Raw genomic sequence first — 21,996 nt, 5'->3', positions numbered from 1 at the left:
GGCTAGTATAGAAAAACTGACAAGTGACAACGAAAGAGAATTTGCAATGCGGGAGAGATAAAATAGTAGGGGTTTTCCAGAAACAGATTTAGGTTTCGTTTAAAGAAAGAAGTTTAAATCAGTTAAAGGAACGATGCTTTTTCATAAAAAAAACTGCATCTATTGCTAGTTTTAAATAAAACATTTAATCTTATATAATTTGCAGTTAATCTCGTCATTATTTAAAATTAATATTTCCGGCATACGTTGATTGACAACGAATTTAATATTATAAAAGCGTTATCTTTAGTTTTGTGGCATGCGTTTGTCATGTTTAATTTATGGGGTTTTTAACTTATCACGCTAGGAGCAGTTTGCCTTGTTCTTTGTAAAACTATGACCTCTTAAACTATTTACACATTTTAATAAATAATCTTTCCCCAATACGGAAAATTGTCTACAGAATGTAATGTTTTTTATACAATAGCTTCGGCGGAACCAAAGACTAGGAATATAATCCAACCGATCAGATTAATGCCAGCTGCAGCGCTAAAAACCATTGGCCAGCTCTGGGTCAGCTCGAGAATGTGACCGGCGAGGTAGACGCCCAGAAATCCGGGAATGGCGCCCACTGTGTTCATCAGACCAAAGACGCTGCCTGAATGCAGTGGCGCCAAATCCTGAGGATTCACAGTGACCGCATTGTTGTGGAAACCTGTGCCACCAATAATGATGGTCATACAGATGAGGGCCGTGTGGAAATCCGTCGTACGACTCATCACAAACAACGCCACATTCTGTGACGCAAAGCAACAGCTTTGTATGAGCTTCCGCACCGTCGTCGTTGACCAATTCCTGGCTATCAGGTGTGTCGTCAGGTATTTGGCAAAGAACGTGCACGGCGGCAGGGCCAGCCAGGGTATCATGTTGACCACCCAGCCCTTGGCATGCGGGAATCCATCGTGAAAGTATGTGGGCAGCCAGGAGAGTAGCACAAAGAAGCAGTTCATCTCACAGGCGTGCGTGAGGACGCAGGCCCAAAAGGATACACGGCTAAAGTAACGCAGCCAGGGCACAGTTGTCTCCGCTGGCGTCTTGTTAGCACACAGTCGAGCAGGAGCTGAGATATTTATAATGCGATTCCGTTCGCCAGCCATTGCGTAGTAACGTAAGACCAACGCCCAAGCGAAGCCCATGAGTCCAATGACCCGGAAGACATACGACCATCCAAAGTAATCCAGCACAAAGGAGCCCATGATGCCAGTGAGCAACGTACCCATTGCCGAGCCGGATGTGAGCAGGCCAAAGAAGCTGCTCCGCTCATTTTGACAGAGATTCTGCAAAGGAATGCATGTGATCAGATAGAGAGAGAGACAGAGAGAGGGAGCGTAGGGAGGGCTTCTCACCTGACTCGTCAGGCTAATCATACTGGGGAAATGAACACCCTGCAGCGCGCCATTTAGAATGCGAACGGTGACAATCAAGGGTATCGCATAGCTCTTCATTGATGCCGCTGACCAGATGATTGTGGGCATCAGGATTGTTATGATGGACCAGCCAAGTGCAGCAAGCAATATAACACGTTGTCCGCCAAATCTATCGCTGAAATAGCCGCCCAACACTTGGGTCAATGTATAGCCCCAGAAGAAGGAGCTGAGCACGGTGCCGGAATCCGTTTTACTCCACTTTTGTGCGGCGGCAACAGCGGGCATTAAAAGCGGCATCGTTGTGCGAGTTGAATACAGCATACACGTTCCAGTCAGCAGCGTGATGAACCAAATGCGTTTCTCGTGCCTGCAATTTAAATGTTAATCATCGCAAATCAATGTTAATAAAGTAAACAAACTTACCTCGTCCATATATTTTGTGTATCCACGAGTTCGCCGCGCAGCAGCGAATACTTTAGTTTCTCGTCCATTATGTGCGTGTGTCTACTGTGGTTACTGTTACTGTCACTGTTGCTGTTGATAGATTGTTGTTTTTTCTACAACTGATATTGAACGCCCCTCACGCCCAACATTTGTGTCGCCTGCGGCTTGTTCATTTCTATTATCAAACTCGAATTCAGCTTGTAATTATTTACACAAGATCTATTTCTTTACTTGCGTACATATGTTGGCGCTTGCTTTTACGTGGCTACTTTGCTGCTTGGTATTAAAAAAGCATTTGAAGAATTTGTTGTGTTCAGTTGTTCGGTTAAGTCGACCTGTTAATACGCTACCGCAAACAAGTGATTCCGTGCGCACTCAGCCGTTTATTTAAAATATTAACATTCATCGAGTGTGCAAAACTACCTATTGGTTTCTTAAAACTTCTCGCTAAATTAAATATTTTAGTTATTTAGTATAATTAGGTGCAGCCTGTTTGCTGAACTTAAATGCCTCAAGAAGGGCATCAATGGCCTTGCCACAAGCATTTGCCGAAAACATGTGTTTTGGCGTTGCCATCAAATAAAATTGCATTCCAGTGTTGCCATACACCAATGTGTATGAGCGCGTACATTTAAATTTACCTGATAATAAAATAAATGTTGAGTCCTTCCAGTTTTTAATTTATACTTATATATAAATTTGAATGGTAAATTTAAAATCAAAATCTCTAAGTTTGTTTTATATATATTTGTATTTATTTATTTATTTTGCGACTTGATGCATTAAATTAATCAATCAGGACATTCATTTTGAACTTGAGCGCATGTTCATGATTTTATTCAATTAATGTTCACTTATTAATAATTTAGTATATATATATATATGTATAATTCATGTGTATTAAAAGGACAAGTGGAGACAATGACAGACTACTTGAAATAAATAGTATAAGCCGAACAAACGTTGATTTAAACAATTATTCATTCGTCCAGCGTAAGATGCACATTGGCGGAAGGATGCAATCCCAATTCCTTTAGTGTGGCGTCGTTGTGCTCCATCTCGAGGGACTTTCGGGGAAAGGCACAGATCAACTTGTAACCCTCCAGCGGTATGTGCTTGTGCGTTTGCCTTATATAAAGACGCAATATCTTCAGCTTTGTATCTGATGGCCAGCGTAATTGGACGACCTCATCGGAGCCAGTGGCGTTAAGCAGGCGTAACTTAAGCGCTGTCAGCTCCTCAAGTTGAGTGCCCAGCTGAGTTTCATAAGAGATCGCAATGCCTTTGAGCTCATCCTCGTCGAACTCCTCGAGGCTTTCGCAGTCGCTGGCATTGGCATTGGCATTGGAAGTGCTGCCTGCTTTTGATGTTCCTTTGCCGCCACCATTTTCGTTCATGGAATTTTTAATGGCCAACTCGAGTTGCTCCTCCTCAGTGAGTTCGAGCAGCTTTGCACGCTTCTTGGGTGTTCCTGCGGTTGAGGAGGAGCATGAGGCTGTATCCTCTAGATCATCGTCATCATCAATTTGAATGGCCGCGCGTTTTGAGGTGCTTGCTTCCTCCAACGAAAAGTCGCGATGATCGCGTAGAAATTGCCTCAAGTCGGGCAGAACATTCTGCTGATTGGGTTCCGAGCTGCGCCACACTTCCTCTCCAGTGCGTGGATCAATGACACACAAATAGGGAAGCTTGGCGCAGTGATAAAAAGCGACGAATCGACGACCGTCGGAGCTGTCATTATCAACCTGCCAGAGTACAAATTGTCGTCGGACCAATTGTTTAAGTTCCTTGATGCTCCACACATCGCGATTCATTGTTTGGGACTGAAAATTATCACTTTGGACATTGACAAGAAGCCATCGTTCGCGCTTGCTTGCGAATTCACGTGCCGCTGCCAGCGAGCCCGAATAGAGGATATCGGTGGGCGGGCGAAAGAGATCACCTAGGCGGGATGAGGAACTGGCGCTGGAGCGACTCTGCATCGACATGGCCTGGCCAGCTACAACCATTTGGGCGGAACGTTCACGCCTGCGGCGATGTGTGCTTGCATCGGAGTAAACGCCCGTCGCCTGAAGTTGCTCCTCCATTAGGGCGCCCTCGCGTGCAAAATCCCTTAGAGGGCAGACCTTGACACGCTGCGTGACACGCGACAAGCGACTGTTGGCACTGCTGCCAGACGCAAAGAAATTGTCATCCTCCGGCAATAGCAGCTGCTCTCGCACTGGTGCGATTGGTGGACGCACTTCGTCCTCATCCTGACCTACTGCTGCTGCTGCGCCCGATGCACTGGAGGATGTGGATGCGCCAACGGCAGCAGCACCGTTGCCACCCTGTTCAAAAAATAATGCAACGGCTGCCGCCACATCGTTGGCACAAGCGCCCAGGTAATGTTTGGCCTCCTCCGCTGTGCAGGCTGTAACTTCCACCACACGCTCGACTAATTCGTCCACCGAAGCCGCATCGCCACTCGACATCGCTCTGCTGGCTGTCGCGGTTTATATAGATTTTTGTTTCTTTTTTCGCCCGAAGCAGACACTTAAAACCAGGAGCTTAAAATTTTATAAGACGTAGAGTGCAAATGTATGCAAGCCTGCAGTGCTGTATAGTTTAGAAAATTGCTCTTTTCCAGCACTGAAAAATAGTTCGCACCATTTTCATTTGAAACAGTACTGCCAACTTTTTAGAGAAAAATAAAAAAATAGCTGAATTTAAATTTTAGCTCATGCAAATTTTAAAATGCAATAACTTTGAAATTAATTAACATTTGATGAAAATTTAAAATTCGAAATTAAAAAAAAATATATATACATTTTAATGAAGGTTTGAAGCTCGTCAACCCCAAGGGGAGAGAAGTTTAAAATTTTATTAAAACAAAAAAAAATATCGTAAAATCGAGAAAATTCCAACAAAAATTCTGCAAAAATTAAAAAAATTCTAGCTTCAAAAATAAAAAAAGTTTTAATTTAGTCAAATTTTCGAAGTTGCAACTGAAATTTTTTTTAAATTTGAACAAGTTGCCAGATCGGGAAATTCTGTAGGGTGGCAGCCCCGCCAGATAGTCTAATCAGATTGCATCAAGAACGCTGTGTGTCACGACGACGGGTCTTGCTTGTGTTTATTATTATTTTGTCGAACGCAAGTGCTTATTGTGCGCAATATAAGATCTAGTTGGAAATAAGTATAACTTAACGGTCGTAAGTGCCAACGACGCCCGCACATAATACGAAATATTGCAAAACGAAAATTGGCCAGCTGCTTGGCCGCAGCTATTGTGCATGTGTGTGTAAACAATTGTGGACAGTGATTTTGGGCGCAAATGATAAGGCTGCTAATTATAAAAGAACTTTTAAAATATGACTAATGCACACGAAATTTAAGCGACTCGATGCCAAAAGTGCTTGTATAACGTATAAAAAGGCTTAAAAAGCTCTTAGGAAATATGCCAGATTTCCAATAAGAATTGCAATACATAAGCAAAAAGAAAATAAATAAATAAAAAAAGTTTAAGTGCTCCTGTTGTGAAGATAGATTGTATTGCAAGATACTGCAATAATGTGTTGAGTGTGCATTAAATTGTTGCAAGATTATTTAAAAATCAAATCGTCACTACTGCTGTCGAGAATCGCATTTTAGCCGCCCGCAATCCGCCGCCCGCCCGACAGTTGACGTCACAAAATGGTCTCGTTGATAAAAAACCAATTGCTCAAACATTTGTCCATGTAAGTGTCCACCATAAACGAGTTAGCGCGAAATTGAATTATAAAAGCTATGCTAATTAAAGCGTTATGCCAAGCGCCCTGCATCTGGTGCCAGTAACTGTGGGAAACTTAATTGATTTTTCCAAGCTTCTCTGTTGTTTTTTAATTTGCTGCTGTTGTTGTTGTTTTTCTCAGTGCTCTCAATGCCGTTGTCAGTGCTTGTGTGTCTGTATGTGTGAGTGTGCATGTGTGTCTATATTCTTTTTGCAGCTTCCCAGCACCTGCTTGTTTTCTTTATCGTTTATCGTTTTTCCCCTACACCCCCTCCCGACTCCACAAGAGTAACAAGTGGATTGATGAGGCATCTCCCTCTCTCTCTCTCACACACACACACACAAGCAAACGCTTATGTGTGTTTACATCCTCTTATCATAATAAAAACAATTTCAATTGGATATTTTAAAGGCGCTTTCGGCTTTTTGCATGTTCAATTTATTTTTTAAGATCTCACAATATGTTTTCCTTATTTTCGCACACGTGTGTGCGTGTATGCGTGTGTCCTGACAGCTGCATAAATAACGCCACATACTGCACAGGCGCGGATTGTCGATTGTAGAATTTTGGGCCCATTTGACCTATTCTTTAAGTTGACAGCTTTTAAACCAAATAACAAATACAGTCAATTAATTTAATGTTGAACTGATCTAGCAAGTAAAAGTTATTTTTATATGTAAAAGCTATAATTATATGAAGGATCTTTATATCGATTTTCGTACCCACTTTGCTTCTGCAAGACACACGTGTATATAAATAACTATGTACATATATAATATGTATGTACACAAAGTTGCGCATTTATTTGCCATATCTTGGAAACGTGTTTAAAGTCTTTTTTATCCCCTGCCTGTCCCCATCCAAAGTTGTTCTACACAATTAAGCTGCAGACAAACTAACTTTTTAACAAGACTAAAGTGCAAATGCAAAGCAAACTTGTTGCCTTTTATTCGTTACCCCCACCACACACGACCAACTCAAAAAACATCTAAAGAAAAGTAAAAGGGAAGCTCCTTAAAGTAAAAAGTTTCTTTTACGCCCCAAAAGTTTCAATCAAATAAACTTTTCAACACAGCAGGACAAAATCCCTTTTCAGTTTAGGCGCCATCTTATAAAACCTAATGGTACATAATGCAATATTTATATAACGATTAATAAGTCCCTGGCTAGTTATGTTTTACAGTTCACTTTCAAGTCAAGACAACAGCTTGCAGACTTTAAGGGAGTTTTAAATATTTGTTTTTTTCTTAAATGGAAACCCAAACATTAAACTGAACTGAAACAAATTCTCGTAGTTAAAAGAAGAAATAAACTTATTGTTTCATTTTAACAGTCCATAAACCTGCAAACATTGGCAGTAATTTCAGTTTTAAGAAATTTAAATAAATATAATGTAACGCGGTTCGAGAAAACTAATATAACCTTTAATCATTGCTTTTAATATTTTTAGTTTACTTCCGTAGTTATTTTCACCTTTCAAGTTATTTTCGTATCATTTCCTACTTACATTTCCAATTAGTTACCTTCAACTTTAATAGATATGTCATTTGCTCAAAGTAGGACTTTATATAAGTAGTCTTTGAATCAATCAACACTTAGATTTCAATTATGCATGCAGAAGAACATTAACTAGAAATGGGTCAATTAATGGCAACTGACAGGTCGTCTGTCGTCGCTCTCACTGGCGCCACTTGTTGCCACAAATGAGCATTGACAGCGTTCAGTGAGGCTGAAATAAACAAGTACGAACGAGTAAATAGAGAGGGCACGACTACAAGATATCCTTTAAGAGTATTTGTTGATTTTTGTCAACAAATTAAAACTATGTTTCTTTTCTTATCTGAATAAAAAAGTCATGAAATAATAATTAGAAATAATAATTAGTATAATTAATTTAAGAATAAGTAATCAGCTATTTATTTTATTTGACATTATTATTATATAACTTATTATTATATAAGTTTAAAAAAAACTTAATTTCTTTTGTCGTTTTTTTATATTTGCAATTTTTAACTCGCATTCATAACTAATAAATGTTTCTTTCTTATTATTGTTATGTATTTCGACAGCTATACGAAGAATCTTTCCTCGGATAAAATCAATTTGAGTACATTTCGGGGCGAGGGAGAGCTCTCGAATCTAGAGCTGGATGAGCGGGTGCTGACGGAGCTGCTGGAGTTGCCAAGTTGGTTACGCTTGACGTCAGCGTGGTGCAATCACGTCTCCTTTCGCATTAGTTGGACAAAGCTCAAGAGTGTGCCCATAACGCTGGTAAGTGTATCGTATAAGTAACAATTAAATAGTTTATCCAATAACTATAATCACTCCTTGCAGACACTCGATGAGGTGCGCATTACCATCGAGACCTGTAATCCCACAACGCGCGATGCTGGCGGAGGTAATGCAACCGCCGCAGCGCTGCCACAAGTGCCTCAAGGTAAATACAGCTTCATCCACAAGGTCGTCGATGGCATCACCATTGTGGTGAATACGGTCAATGTGAACTTTGTCAGTGCCGCCTTCACAGCCTCCGTGCAAATGTCCCGAATACGTGTTGAATCCAAGACACCGAAATGGGCAAATGCGGATTTGCGTTCGACTCGCCTCAAGGATGGTCACAAGGGCATTATATTGATATTCAAAGAGCTCTCCTGGCAAACGGTACGCATCGAAGCCAGCTCCACTCAGGATAAATCGTTGACTCCACTTCGATTACTTACGAATCATGCTCGTTGTCGGATTACCATAAGAAAACGTCTGGCGGATTGCAGTTTATTGGCCTCACGCTTGGTGCTCATACTGGATGATCTCTTGTGGGTGTTAACGGACTCGCAGTTGAAGGCTGCGCTGCATTTTGTAGACTCCTTGTCGGGCCTCATAAAGGCGGCCACACATGCCACACAAAAAACAAAGGCAGCTCGCAAATTGCAGGTCAGTATAAATTGTGAGAGTTTTTAAGGGTACATATTTATATAAGTTGATTAAATTGTTATTAATTTTTATAAAAAAAAATCTGAAATTTATTTTATTTAATTATTATTTCTAAAAAAATTACCTTTACCTTACTTTTTATTTTACGCTCTTTTAATTCCTGCTTGGGCAGACGCTACCGGAGTACCAGGCCCAGGTGGCACAGCAGCAGAATCGTCTCTCGGAATCGGTGGCCACGTCGACGGCACAGCGCATGTTTAATGCCTTTGATGTGCGAGAGACTTCGTATCATTTCTTCAGTCAACGCATTGATTTGCATTTGTGCGATGATGAGGGCGATGGACGTTCCAGTTATCCGGAGCTGGACAAAGGGGGAGCATTACAAGTGTCTGTAACTGCCTTTCAGGTGGATTATTATCCCTATCATTTGGCCAAATCGGATCGCTCGCATTGGGCCAAGTACAAGGAGGCGTCTGTGGCGCCTGCATTGTGGCTTAAGGAATCGCTGAATGCCTTTCGCGAGGCTGTACTCAATCTGAGTCAACCCAATCGACCCGCTATGCATGCGCCGCTGGAACGCAGTGCTCCCGCCTCACCCATTATGCTAAATGCCTCGTTGTTGGGCTCACAATATGGCAATGGTGGACCGGGCTCCAATGGTAGCAGTACACCTACGGCAGCTGCAGCAGCTATGGGTGGCGCGGGATCTGGTACAGCTTCCATTGGTGGTTCAGGCAATGCCTCGGCGAGCAGCCAGTTTACACAGGCCGCACAGCAGCGTAACACTCTGGAGAATCTGGCCAAGCTAATGAGCTCGTGCGTCATACTGAGAATTGAGGATTTCACACTATACCGCGTGACAACATCGGGCAAGAAACAAATGCCCAAGGAGTTTGTCTCAGGTATAAATTGGTCTATCTCTTACAATCTAATAAACAACATATTCAACATCAGCATAACTGTCTTTTACATAGTAATATGTGTTACCTCTATTCACTACAAAATTTATGTAAATTTGACTACATTTTTACATTTGTTGTAAATTGTACAGGACACAAATGTGAATTTTTTAACTTTGGAAAAAATATGTAATAACGAAAAAACACTTACCTTATGAACTTTAAAATGTAACTTTTTAGTCATATAATTGTTAAAAAGTGTCTCACAATTCACACTACACCTATACACACACACACATGCACACACAGGCTTAAACATTTTCTAAATAATAACATTTCGCTTAATTGTCTCTCTTCTCTCTCTCCATTTGCTTTGTTTTGTTTTTGAACATTAACATAATTCATCTGCTTTTGTTTGCCATCACGACATCTCATCATTCCATTTGTCACACTTTGTAAAATCGCTTTTTGTTGTTTTGTTGTGCCTGTCGTTTTGTTGTTGTCATCTGTAGCACAACACAAAAGGAAAAGCCGTTCCTCAGGTGAATATCATGCATACATTTCCGTTTAACAGATCAATGCTGAATATACGTAGGGAATAATAATTTCGGAACAGACTGCAACTATTCTTTGTTATTTTAAAGTAAGCTAAGGTCAAAGGGCATGTGACATTTAACATAAAAATACAATATAATCGTTTTATTAAATCAATTATATAAAGTTATACAGGTTTTTAATTTAAAACTGAAGTGATTAGAAATTTTTAAAAGTCTGAATGCATTAAACAATTTTTTTAAATTAAATTTTTGGGTCCAAGGATTGGGTAGAGCTTAGAAAAACTCAATGAATTAATAAGAAAAGAATCAAATAAATATTAAATATTAATTAAAGAGTATTATTTCTTTGGGTAGTTGACAGAATAGAGTGCAAACGATTATTTAAGAGTATTAATATTCCTTAAACATGATCTGAATATGTCATCCATTTCTAGATACTTTAAGTGTTTATTTATTGTCGAAGAATTATACCTATTATGTGATCATTTTGACTTATATTAATTTCCAATTACAGGGGACAAGGATCGTTATTCGTTTCCCGCCGAGATGCCAATTGTGCATGCTGAATACACGTATTTCTATTATCCCGGTGACTTTGTCTTTCCACGTAAGTCAATGATGCATTTATGTAAACCATAATATTCATTAATGGATTCACTTTTGTTGCAGTTCCACCTTCCAAGTTGTTTGTGCATATTAATCCATTGCAGGTGCACTTTGATCTCAGCTCGATATTGTGGTTAAATTCGTTTGGCTTAAATTTACACGAGAGCTTACTCCGCACCAGCGTCGGCTCCCAGGCCACGTTGCATCAGCAACCGCAACAGTTGCCGCAAATTGGGCGCGGCTCGATTGCCTCAAATGCATCGAATGGCTCCAATGGCACACAGATGGCCGCTGCGTTGAACGTGGAACAGGAGCCAAATCTGATGTACATGGATGTCAAGGTGGAGGCCATTATGCCGCGCGTGGTCATGGAAGCGGCGCTGGATGCGCCAAATCAAAAGGATCGCCCCAAAACAATGCAAATACAAATCTCACGATTTGCGCTCACAAACATACGGGAAATGGGAAGTTCACGTGCGGATTTGGCACAAGCTCTGCATTCATTGCAAGAGGGTTCATTGGTCTTTGGCACCGGCTTTCCATCGGTCGACGGTGACATGTGCATAGTCACGGATCGCATATTGTCGCATGTTGCCGCCTCGGATGTGAGCATGATGTCGGCGCCAATGTCGCCAATGCAGCAGGCACAGATGCCACGATCTGCATCCACGCAGTACCTGTCACGCTATGCCATGTGGTCGGAGCCCCGTGATGTTTGGTGCATCAAATTGGATCCCATTTGGGTGGATTTTCTGGGTGCACGCTCATTGGGTCCAAACAAATCCATACCATTTGTGGATGCAGTACCCATTACGCTCTGGCTGCACTCTGGCAACTCAGCACAATCCCAAGCTCAGCTCGAATTGGACAGACGTCAGAGTACGGCGAGTTCGCATATGGAAAGCATGGGATTGGCGCCATTACAGTCACTGCCGCCCTTGCCACGTAATCCGTTCCTGAGTGACGAGGATGTGCGCATGTTGCAACCACCGGCAAAGGAGGCAGCAGCTCCCACGCCTAGTGAACGCTGTGCCGATATGCATGCTATAGCGCATATATCCAATTTAGTTAGCCTACAAATCGATCATTATCAATTATTGTTCCTGTTGCGTCTGGCCGAGGAATTTAATGAAATGTCCACGTTCCTTAATTTGGACGCGGAACGCATCTTGCAAAAGGTTGGTGGGCACAACAGTCGTCACATTAGATCCACCCCTAATCTCTATAAATATATCTTGACTTTCCAATTTGACAGCAAAACCAACAAAAGTCCATAATATTTGGGTGTGTTGTGCCCCAGATCGAGGTGACCCTTGTGATGCCATCGCCAACACCTGGTAAGGAATCAAGTGGTGGTGATGCTGAAAGTGTCTTACCCGATTCAGCTAGTTTGGGTGATGATTTACACATGAATAGTAAGAATTATATTTCTTTTGTTGTCTCTTCCTTAAAAAATATATAAACTCTTTAGTTTTTAAACATAAACATAACAGTACTAACAAACAAACAAAACTGTGTCCCTTTATCTCTAGTGAACTTTAGCAAAAATAATTAGCACAAAATTACAACAAATATAAGAATTAACTAGCAATATCTCACGTAGTTCTCACCGTCCCCCTTAGAAATTCCTTGTTTAGGTACAGTTTTGTTATTATTTCGTTTATGTTTAATTTATGCTTTTATTGCTGTACTTTTTGCTTATAACGTATTAAGAAAAGTTTACTAATCAAAATGTAGGCTGATCAAGACGCTTGATTGTATACTTTCCCAAACATAGAGGGTGATCAATTAATATTATGAATCGTGTAATCGATGATTTTATAAAAATTCACACTTTTATATCTCGATAAACCGGTCGTGTAAACAAAGAACTTGTTCGTTGTGCTTTATCAGGATATACTTTTAATATGCTAATGTAAACATTTTACATGATACACACTACCAAATAACGATATATTTGTAGTGTAAACGTGGAATTATTTAATTTTCTGTATTTAATCTCGCATGTTTTTTGTACTCAACTAACGCAAATGAAATTAGCTAGCTACTATTCTAACAAAATATTGTAAGATAAACGTAAAATTGAATTGAATTCTAAGCACTTTATGATTATACGTATGAACCAATTAATTATTTGACAGGCGGCAATATAACTTGGCCTACACCACCGCCATTGGATCAGCTGAAGAGCAATACATTTGGCAGCGTAGAGACGCCATCGCCAGTGACCAACGAACCGCCCTTTGACAGTGGCATTCACATCTCCAATCCGAATACACATGGGTAAGATATTAACTATAATCCCAAACGAAAACTACATTTAATTTTCTATTCTCTTTCTAGATACAATGTACAAATCCAGAGCACACCAACATTGGCTTCCTCAACGCCAAGTCAGGGATCGCGACTTGACACTGGCATCTCCATGCAATCACAATCAATATCCACTGCCACGAAGAGCGTCAAGAGCACAATACGAAGCGGAGGAGCAGGCAATGATAATGTTCCCAGCATAACCAAGGAGATCAATTCGGGTATTCTCTCTATGAAGAAGGGCTTCTCCAGTTTTATGACTTCTATTGACTCGGCGATTAAGTCGGGAACACCCAATGATGACGCCAGTGATACATTCTCCGTGCAGAGCGATATTAGCTCCGATTCGGAGAACTTTGCCATTGTTATGGGCGATGATAAGACCATGGATTGCATGGATGTTATGTTCCGTCTAAATCCTTTTACCAATGACAACAACATGAAGGCTTCCCCCGTTGAGGTGGCCAGCGAGGTATACGAGGAGCCCAGCAGTTATAAGACTAACATGTCATCGCCATCGGAGCCGTCAGAGGCAAGCACCTGGCGACGACGTGATTTGGTTTCCATGGCCACCTTTAGGTTACAATTTAAAATTATATAATTAGTTGATTTATAAATTAATCAAGCTTTTCTGTTGATATTCCTTAGATTGACCACCGTGGAAGTTATTCGCCAACAGGAGGGCCCCAAATCTTCAGTGCGTTTGCAGGTGGCGGCCGTTTCTTGCGATGAATGCGGCGCTATACCTTGGGATGAGTTGCAGGTGGGTGACGCTCCGATTTATACCCTTCTTTTTCAATTATACGTATTTGTTTTTATTTATTATGATTTGTTTGTGTTTTTGTATATATACAATGTATTTTGTTGTCTATTATTTCATTTTCTTTACAACTTTTTGAAAAAATTTAATTTAAATGTTTATTCGCTAAACTTTTCCTAATGTTTCTGCATGTTTCGATAACTTTTATCTGAACATATAAAAATTGTTATAAGTATTTATTTAAAATTTACATTTTACTGTAAGATAACTTCTCATATAATCATTTTCTCATTATATTTTCTCTCTTCTCAAAAAATAATATGTTTTCTTATCAATCAACAATATCAAAATGATCTCAATGTGTGCTAATTAAACAAATATTGTGCTCAACGTTTAATTTTTACTCTATAAACAACAACGAACACTTTTGTAAATTGATTAACGACAACAACAACATGACACACATTCTTAAAAAACAACAACAACTACAACAAACAACACCCTTCAACAACAACAAAAACAGATCGCGCATCAAGCGAACAAGGTATTGAAATCAAAGATAAACTACAAAATTGAAATTCTTTTTTTAAATTAATTAACAGCTAATTTATGGTTTAATGCTGCTTTTGTATATACATATAAACTATGGTTTTTTGAGATAATTTTTATTAAAATTTTTTTAATTTTTATGTTGTAGTTAATTATAAAATGTTTATGCTTTAATTGCCAACGCTGATGCAGTTGAAAAGCGTTTTTGGCTATTAGTTAAGTAGTTAAATGATAATATTTTATGAATATAAATATATTTGTTTATGACAGTCTGTACGACTGTGAATATACACTCTAAGTAAAAAAAATAGATAAAAATATATATGAAAAGAAATAATTATTGTAGGCAGCTTTTTTTGATAAAATGTTTATTGTTTCTTGTCTTAACATTTGATTCGAATGTGTTGTTTTGAGCATGCTCCCACCTCGCCATCGACTAACCATGTCTATCAGGCATAAAGATTACATATAGAATATAAAATAGCTTAATCCATAGAATCCTAGACATTTTATAGTACAGTTCAATTTTTGTGTTGAATATTTATTTTTGTCGGTTTTGTTTTGATTTCTTATTGATTCTTTTTGGTTGCAAATTGGCTTTCATTTAGGTTTGAAGGCGTTAACAACTTAACTGGGCAAATAAGAATACATTAATCTAACAAGTACAATACAACAACGGCAGCAACAACCATAACACTAAAAAGAACGGTTACACTATGTTTAACAATTGGCGCTTGACCAAAGAACTAACAACTTTACCCTTAAACACCAATAATAAACTAGACATTTAACTTTACCTAGAAAATCATATAGTTCACACACCCACTATTAGACTCTCTTACACTCACACACCCACACACCCACAGCATGTGTGTGCCTATTGCTTTGCATGTATGTAGTTTGTTCAATTGCTTGAATTAATCTGGTCGTATGGTATTATCTGAAGTTTTGGTTCATTAATTAATATTCTTTTGATGATGCACACTTGCAGACGAAGTTTGGAGCACGCTGTAAGGCTTGGAATCTGGCGCCCTATAATCCGGAGGCGCCGCCCTGCATAAGACTACGTCTTGAGGAGACACTTAATATGCCCAAGGAAATTGAAGGCATCATCGATCGCAAGCGCATACAAAGGTTAGTTTACGCAGCCTTAATTAATGCAGTTAATTAATTAGTAAAATTTCTCTTTTCAGCTGGTTTACACATCATGCTGAAATACGTGTAAAGGACATTAATCTAGATTTATCCATGAGCACAGTTATTGGTCTAGGTGATCTGGCTGAGGATGAGATAATTTCAGAGCCCATGCCACTGACGGTAGCTTAAATATAATATTTGTAAATAAATATAGATGATTATTTAGGTTTTATAATTTCCGACAGATAAATCTTGAAAATGTGCGCATTAATTTGCTGGAAGATCGTCCGCCCGTTAATATTACCTCCCCGGGCCCAGTACCTATTAATCTGTGCATTGGCCGAATGCATTTAGAGCGCGACAAAAACGGTCTGCTTCAAATACAGCCCATTGGTGCGTTCCTAACAATATAGAAACCTATCTTAGATTGTATTTAATCCATTAATTATTCTTGCAGATACAAATTTAAGAGCTCAACAGCAACAGGCGCAGGGTGGCGCCTTGTTTGGGCCACCTCGTGAGCGAGATCGTGAGTTGCTTTCCATGCAGCTGGTCATGCAGCAAATGAAGCTGGACAATGATCAGCTGCGCAAGCAGCTTGTCGACTCCAAAGTTAATACAGATAATTACAGGTGAGAAGTCCTTATATCAACACTCAATTATTTAATGTATAATTTTATTTAATCATTGACAGGCAAAGGACCAAACAAGAAACGGAAGTGTTGCGCTCGTATTTGAAAGCGGCACAGGATGACATAAGCATATTGCTAGAGGAGAAGAAAGCCTTGTTGGATACAATTAGATCTTTGCAGGTGCGATTTAATTTATTAATACCAACATGTAGCTCACGTACAACTGTCTATCTGTACACTTCTAAATGTTGTTTGTATGTTGTGTTTTTGTCACTTTGAAAACTTGTTTGTTGTGCGTGTAGTTGAAACACGATAGCCTTAAGAACACCACAAACAATAATGCAAGGACGAAAGGTCAGTTATTTAATGCACGCATGCGTCTTGCTCATTTGCTACACACACACACACAACCTTCACACACACACATGCCTTTTGCTTGTAAATATAATATATATATTTTTCGATATTCAAGTAAATTATCTATTATTCCATTTTATAGATGCAAATGACTTCATCCAATTTGAGCCGAAAGAATGATGGCAATAGGTAGCATAACTGCATGGACTGCATACAATGCTGCGGAGAGAATAATAATTCCTAGGCCTGGTATGCATCAAACTTGAAAGTTCCCCAAGCCCGGAAAGAGACGTTCTCGACATTTGTCATTTCGCTTTTAATCATCGTTGTGTTGAGTTTAGCAGAAGACTGAGCCGTACTGTACACGGACACTATTCACGTTGCCGTTCGTCGTCATATACTTACATACATAATTATACAACTATATATACTATTCTATACACTATATGTACTATATAATGCAATACTATAAATACATACGTATTTGTATTGATTTGTATTATTTTTAAAAAAGCTAACAAGAATTGCTACTGTTCCAAAGAATGATTTTAATTGTTTTCTGTTTTATTGCTTAGACTTTTGAAGCAGCAATTTTTAAATATATAGCACATTGTTAATAATTATTTTTAAAAGATCTAATCAAAAGAATATATATATATACATATTGCTACCTGCATATGAAACTATGTAATTCGTCATTGATATTACACCCAACTAAAAAACTGTATATTCAATAGATATTGATAACATATTGTTGTGATTCATGATCATATCAAATACTGAATTCCAGTAAATATACGTATGACCTATTATTATTATTACTATGTGTGCTGTTGTTATCCATGTGCTAACTTAATTAAACAATTGGCCAAATCCTATTAGCTAACTATAGTATTGATTGCCGCATATGTACACAAATGCGGCATTCTCGAGATGTTCAGTGATTTGTATTACAAAATTTATTGCATTCCAATAATATTGATCATCCTTTATTAAAAATTTACTATACTAGTATATACAAATACATTGCTAATCAAAAATTAAGTATTTTATTCTTAACTAAATCAAAAACTACCATATTATAAATCAAAACAAAACTCATGCAAGCAACGCGTATACAAATTTTTAATTAATAGTTTTCATATTTCAAATTAAAGTCAACTATATATATATACACACAGAACATATAGTGTAATTTACATATACATACATAAGAATATAAAAATGGGTTTGCTGCTTACTAAGATATACAAAATGAAAAATGTTTGCATATTATCTAGAATAACCATTAAAAAAAATTATTGATTGTTATACATACTTGCATTATATGAAAGTTTTCATCTGTAGCTAGGTAAAACAAGATTAAGAAATTGAAATCATATTAAATATTAGCAATTATTAAAATATCGTCCAGTGTTTTATTTACCATCTTTAACTATTCCCAAGAGAAATTTCTTAATTTCTGCGAGAACATTTCCTCATTAAATCATCGATTTGTTTGTAGATACCACCCTTAACTAAATCGAAATATTTAATGTACAATTTTTAATTTTCATTTCTGCCCCTCAGTTTTTTCTTTGGAAATATAAAATCGTTGAATTGATTGGATCGATACATACATCAATTAAAATTCAAATAGTAAAAACAATTTTATTTATTTTCAGGACTTTCACTGTTGACAACTTAGCTATTTTATAGTTAGATTGCTAGAAAAATTTGAAATTTTCCTTTACCCGGAAATTTGGCTATTTTAAATATATATTCAGCTGAATGAAGAGGTATTTAATATTGTAAATACACCTTGAGCTGAACCACTAAGCAAATAACCTATGGAGAACCCATCCCATAGAACTGAAAGTGTCCGTACAAAACGCCAAACATTGAGTCCACTTGTAAAATTTACTATTGACCTGAAGAGAACGGACAAAAAATATCAGATTTAAATGCTTTCCAGCCAGAAACGTTAATTTTTTTTATAAGCTTCTAGCCATAATTTGCCAAAAAATTAACAAATTTATAAATATTTTCAAAATTTGTGCTTTAAAATTAAAGAAGTTGCAGATTTGGAAACATTTTGGAAATGAATTACAATCTGGAATTGGGCTGAAGTCCGAAACAAGCTGAAACAAGCCTGACAGTGCGTTTTTTGTTGCGACATGACTATTAAAACAAGTTAGCAGCACTGCTACTACTTTAAAATGACATGCTTAATTTTTCTGTGAGTTCAAGTAGTCCTGTCAAAATGGAATGTACATTTTCCAAGTCTGAAATTCGTAAATTTTGGAGTCAAATTGTTGAGGAAAAAGGTGTGGATTATTACACGCCTGAGGAATGGCAGGAGCACTATACAGATTTTTGCAGATGCATGCTCTCTGAATCGGAACCTTTCACAAGGATTGATACTGTAAAAGATTGCTTACCTATCATTAATTATAATACGTATATAGATTATTATAAATCTCTATAATTTTGATTTTTAGTTGGAGGAATTGTCGCAAGGCATAGTAAAAACCCAGCCTGTGTTTCTGAACCAGTCGATTATCAAAAATCCGCCGAAAGTTCGAGAAGAGACGCCTATGAGCCTCGTGGAGCAACCGTTTCAACCGTCTCAACATTTGCTAGACAAGTTCAACGAGCAGTGGAAGCAGAGGGATATGTCACAGCCTAACAATGTCGGTTATTTATACATTTATAAGTGTATATAACAGCTTAATTATTATACGACCTTTTTAGAATGCGAATCTGCAGACACAGCGAATGCAAGGTGTTCGTTTTGAAAAACAAAACAATCCTCAGCAATTTAAAGAACAACAATGGACTTCATTTCACTCCCAACATGTAGTAGTAACACAACGTTATACACAACAACAACCCTCACAACAAAAACAACAACAACCACCGATCCGTCCAGCAACCCATGAGTTTCGCATTCCACGTGTCCCACATCAAGCTCCTACTCCGCGTTTTCCCCGTGCAAAATCATTTTCTCGGCCGCCACCTCCAGTTTCGAACTTTAATCCACCCGGAGAAGTAAACAAACATATTTAAAAGTTTTTCTAATAATATTTTTACTTTATTTATGTCTTATTGTCCTAGGTCACGGCAATCCAGGAGATATACGAGCAAAGTCGAGTGCGAAAACCGTTATCTGTTTCAAATATCAATGCAGATGTGTCGAAGATTAACAGTGTGGAGAAAAACGAAGATATTTTGCCCCCTAAAAAGAAAAAATTGGAAATCAAAGAGGTAACGCTCACTAAATATTTTTTTAAATAATAATTATTTTACCATTTTACTTATAATTTTATAAATTTCAGAACATATCACTCCAGAAGATATACGAGCAAAGTCGAGTTAAAAAACCGTTAGTTATTTCAAATATCAATGCAGATATATCAAAGATTAGTAGTGAGGAAAAAAAGGAAACAAAGGACATGCTGACCATTGTAACAGGCGGAAAAGGAGAAATTGGTCAAGAAGTTAAGATGTCACTTGCAGATGGTTATAAAAAAGTAGAACCAATTGATGATTGGTTGCAGAACTTCACAGACAAGTCCTCAATTGAAATAGATCATGAAATTGCCGATACATCAGATTTTTTCAATAATTTACCCAATCCAACAACGGTTATTGGAAAAACATCGCAGGAACTAATAGCTGTATTGAACAATATTAATAAAAGCAACAAAGCTCACAAGAAGTCCAAAAAGAAGCGCAACAAAAACAAATCAGAGCAATAATTAAAAAATATTAAAATACTTACACTATACAAAGTCAATGTAATTCCAATATTTAGTTATTTGTAAGTGTTTATAAAATTTGCAAATAAATATTTAGTATGTGATTAACATACGTATATTTTAAATTTTAAGATTTATAAATCCTTGGTATTTGTAGCATTCGAATTTATTTTAAATTGGCGGATCAGTAAAAAAATTCCTGCCAAACTATTAATTTTTGTCAGAAATTTTTACTTTATATATTTTTATTTTTAATGAATGTAATTATTTTTCTATTGTACAATAACATTTATTAAAATTATTTACTTTGTTTTACATAATTTTTATTTCATTAGTTGAAATCTTATTGTTCAAATATAAATGTTGTTTAAATTAATTTTTTAATTGCGCGCAATGTATCGATAGTATCGGATCGCGTTACTATCACAATTAAACTGCTTGACAAAAAGTACACACAAGCAGTGTACAGTACAGGCCCAGCGCAAGCAGTTTACAGCGGCGCCAATAACGCGGAATTTAAATTTGAGTTTATGCAAATTTTAAAATGCAATAACTTTGAAATTCATTAACATTTTGATGAAAATTTAAAATTTGAAATTAAAAAAAATATATATAAATTTTAATGATGGTTTCAAGCTTGTCAGGAGAGAAGTTAAAAATTTTATTGTAAAAAAATAATATATATATCATAAAATCGAGTTAATTCCAAAAAATTTCTAGATTCAAAAATAAGAAAAATTTAAATTTAGTCAAATTTTCGAAGTTGCAACTTTTTTTTTTTTATTACATTAGAACAAGTTGCCAGATCGGGAAATTCTGTAGGGTGGCAGCCCCAATTTAAAAGGACGCCACGCCGCGCCGCGAGAACTAACGGTGCATTTTGAACAGAAGCGATTTTGGAAAAATATGTAACAATTGAGAACAATTCGACTTTTCTCAAGAAACAAAAAAGATCCCTTACATTTTGAATGGAGGTATATTTAAAATCAAAAAAGCGAATGGGCGAAAGGCACCGCCTCATGGCCCCGTTTGTGTTATACAAAAGACCGTTTTTGCGGTTAAAGGCGAACAAAGCGTGTAAAACACTTCACATAAATTGCATTAAAGGGACACAACAGGCGACAACAACAACAACATAAACAAAAACTGTTAAGCGTTATAGGCTGCCAGCCGAAATTGAATTTGCGGTTTTTGCGTGTGTGTGGAACAAGTTGGCCAGAACAGTGAGTACTGAAAACAGGTACTGATGCAAAGCCCGAAACACACAAAGCGCAACAAATAACTGTAAATGAAGCTAAAATGTGGTCAACAAAATGTGGCGGTAACACAATAAACAACAATAAAAATTTCAAAATAAATACTGAAACGGAAAACAGGAAAAACAGTTTGTTAACGAGCAGTGAAACTGGATGTCATTCAATAAGGTTACGAATATGTTATGGGGTCTGAAATTGAACATACACAATCACACATCAAAGTCATCAACAGGAGCATTTACATGGCCGGGATATGGCGAAGAGCCTGTCGGCAGTTTGCTCCTGGAAATGATGTGGTATGCGGTTAGTTCTGGTCATGCGCTGATGACTGGGCTGACGGGCAAAACTTTCAGTCAGCTGCCTGGTTAAAGTTGCCCAACAGCAGTAGGTCAGCCAAGCCGGCCATGTTAAAATGAAACTGCAGACAGACACACTCACATTCACTCACATGCAAGCAAACAACCAACAAAAACGTGCCAACGGCATGTTGCAACAATGTTGCAACTACATCAAGTTGCAACAGCAGCAACAGCAACAGCGTCAGGATATAGATATGGTTTACATGGGACACAATGGCAGGCCGTCAACTTGCGGTTGCTGAAAGTGTGTTATGTGATATTGTTGAAGTTCCGATTACGATGTAGAAACTTCAGCTGC

At 37.8% G+C, this 21,996-nt stretch overlaps 4 protein-coding genes across 7 annotated transcripts; 2 read left to right on the top strand and 2 right to left on the bottom strand.

Annotated features, from left to right (window-relative positions):
• Nucleotides 1-266: 266 nt before the first annotated feature.
• LOC117781955 (solute carrier family 17 member 9) lies at nt 267-2,151 on the bottom strand. The gene is made up of 3 exons (XM_034618846.1): nt 1,830-2,151; nt 1,386-1,773; nt 267-1,316 (listed from the first exon to the last, which is right to left on the bottom strand). The coding sequence occupies exons 1-3, from the start codon at nt 1,895-1,897 to the stop codon at nt 456-458; spliced, it is 1,317 nt and encodes a 438-aa protein (XP_034474737.1). The 5' UTR covers nt 1,898-2,151; the 3' UTR covers nt 267-455.
• A 502-nt stretch (nt 2,152-2,653) lies between these two features.
• On the bottom strand, nt 2,654-4,477 carry LOC117781981 (UBX domain-containing protein 7). Its single transcript, XM_034618879.1, has one exon. It carries the CDS (start codon nt 4,322-4,324, stop codon nt 2,831-2,833), a length of 1,494 nt encoding a protein of 497 aa, XP_034474770.1. The 5' UTR covers nt 4,325-4,477; the 3' UTR covers nt 2,654-2,830.
• Nucleotides 4,478-4,979: 502 nt separating this feature from the next.
• On the top strand, nt 4,980-17,167 carry LOC117780600 (UHRF1-binding protein 1). 4 transcript variants are annotated; one of them, XM_034617192.1, is made up of 17 exons: nt 4,980-5,569; nt 7,672-7,873; nt 7,937-8,533; nt 8,706-9,435; nt 10,504-10,596; nt 10,659-11,773; nt 11,851-11,932; nt 12,737-12,878; nt 12,939-13,487; nt 13,557-13,671; nt 14,192-14,212; nt 15,209-15,351; nt 15,411-15,534; nt 15,600-15,747; nt 15,812-15,986; nt 16,049-16,166; nt 16,486-17,167. In XM_034617192.1, the coding sequence occupies exons 1-17, from the start codon at nt 5,526-5,528 to the stop codon at nt 16,534-16,536; spliced, it is 4,449 nt and encodes a 1,482-aa protein (XP_034473083.1). In that variant the 5' UTR covers nt 4,980-5,525; the 3' UTR covers nt 16,537-17,167. The 4 variants fall into 4 exon arrangements, with proteins under 4 accessions (XP_034473083.1, XP_034473081.1, XP_034473082.1 ...); XM_034617190.1 differs by having other exon boundaries at nt 11,851-12,010; XM_034617191.1 differs by lacking the exon at nt 14,192-14,212 and having other exon boundaries at nt 11,851-12,010.
• Nucleotides 17,168-18,567: 1,400 nt separating this feature from the next.
• Nucleotides 18,568-20,191, top strand: LOC117780914 (probable basic-leucine zipper transcription factor R). Its single transcript, XM_034617607.1, has 5 exons — nt 18,568-18,747; nt 18,824-19,015; nt 19,077-19,373; nt 19,440-19,589; nt 19,661-20,191. Exons 1-5 carry the CDS (start codon nt 18,586-18,588, stop codon nt 20,081-20,083), a joined length of 1,224 nt encoding a protein of 407 aa, XP_034473498.1. The 5' UTR covers nt 18,568-18,585; the 3' UTR covers nt 20,084-20,191.
• The last annotated feature ends 1,805 nt before the right edge of the window (nt 20,192-21,996 follow it).

The sequence above is a fragment of the Drosophila innubila genome (assembly GCF_004354385.1).
Source record: "Drosophila innubila isolate TH190305 chromosome 2L unlocalized genomic scaffold, UK_Dinn_1.0 4_B_2L, whole genome shotgun sequence".
NCBI lineage: Eukaryota > Metazoa > Arthropoda > Insecta > Diptera > Drosophilidae > Drosophila > Drosophila innubila.
This window is presented reverse-complemented; position numbering and strand designations above follow the sequence as displayed.

Excerpts from the sequence above, each read along its gene's own strand:
- LOC117780600 (XM_034617190.1), top strand. The coding sequence starts at position 5,526 with ATGGTCTCGTTGATAAAAAACCAATTGCTCAAACATTTGTCCAT. Across the intron at positions 9,436-10,503 it reads GCCCAAGGAGTTTGTCTCAG|GGGACAAGGATCGTTATTCG; the intron begins GTATAAATTGGT and ends TTCCAATTACAG. Across the intron at positions 16,167-16,485 it reads ATACAATTAGATCTTTGCAG|ATGCAAATGACTTCATCCAA; the intron begins GTGCGATTTAAT and ends TCCATTTTATAG.
- LOC117781981 (XM_034618879.1), bottom strand. The coding sequence starts at position 4,324 with ATGTCGAGTGGCGATGCGGCTTCGGTGGACGAATTAGTCGAGCGTGTG.
- LOC117780914 (XM_034617607.1), top strand. The coding sequence starts at position 18,586 with ATGGAATGTACATTTTCCAAGTCTGAAATTCGTAAATTTTGGAGTCAA. Across the intron at positions 19,016-19,076 it reads ATATGTCACAGCCTAACAAT|AATGCGAATCTGCAGACACA; the intron begins GTCGGTTATTTA and ends CGACCTTTTTAG. Across the intron at positions 19,374-19,439 it reads ACTTTAATCCACCCGGAGAA|GTCACGGCAATCCAGGAGAT; the intron begins GTAAACAAACAT and ends TTATTGTCCTAG.
- LOC117781955 (XM_034618846.1), bottom strand. The coding sequence starts at position 1,897 with ATGGACGAGAAACTAAAGTATTCGCTGCTGCGCGGCGAACTCGTGGAT. Across the intron at positions 1,774-1,829 it reads ACACAAAATATATGGACGAG|GCACGAGAAACGCATTTGGT; the intron begins GTAAGTTTGTTT and ends TTTAAATTGCAG. Across the intron at positions 1,317-1,385 it reads TGATTAGCCTGACGAGTCAG|AATCTCTGTCAAAATGAGCG; the intron begins GTGAGAAGCCCT and ends ATTCCTTTGCAG.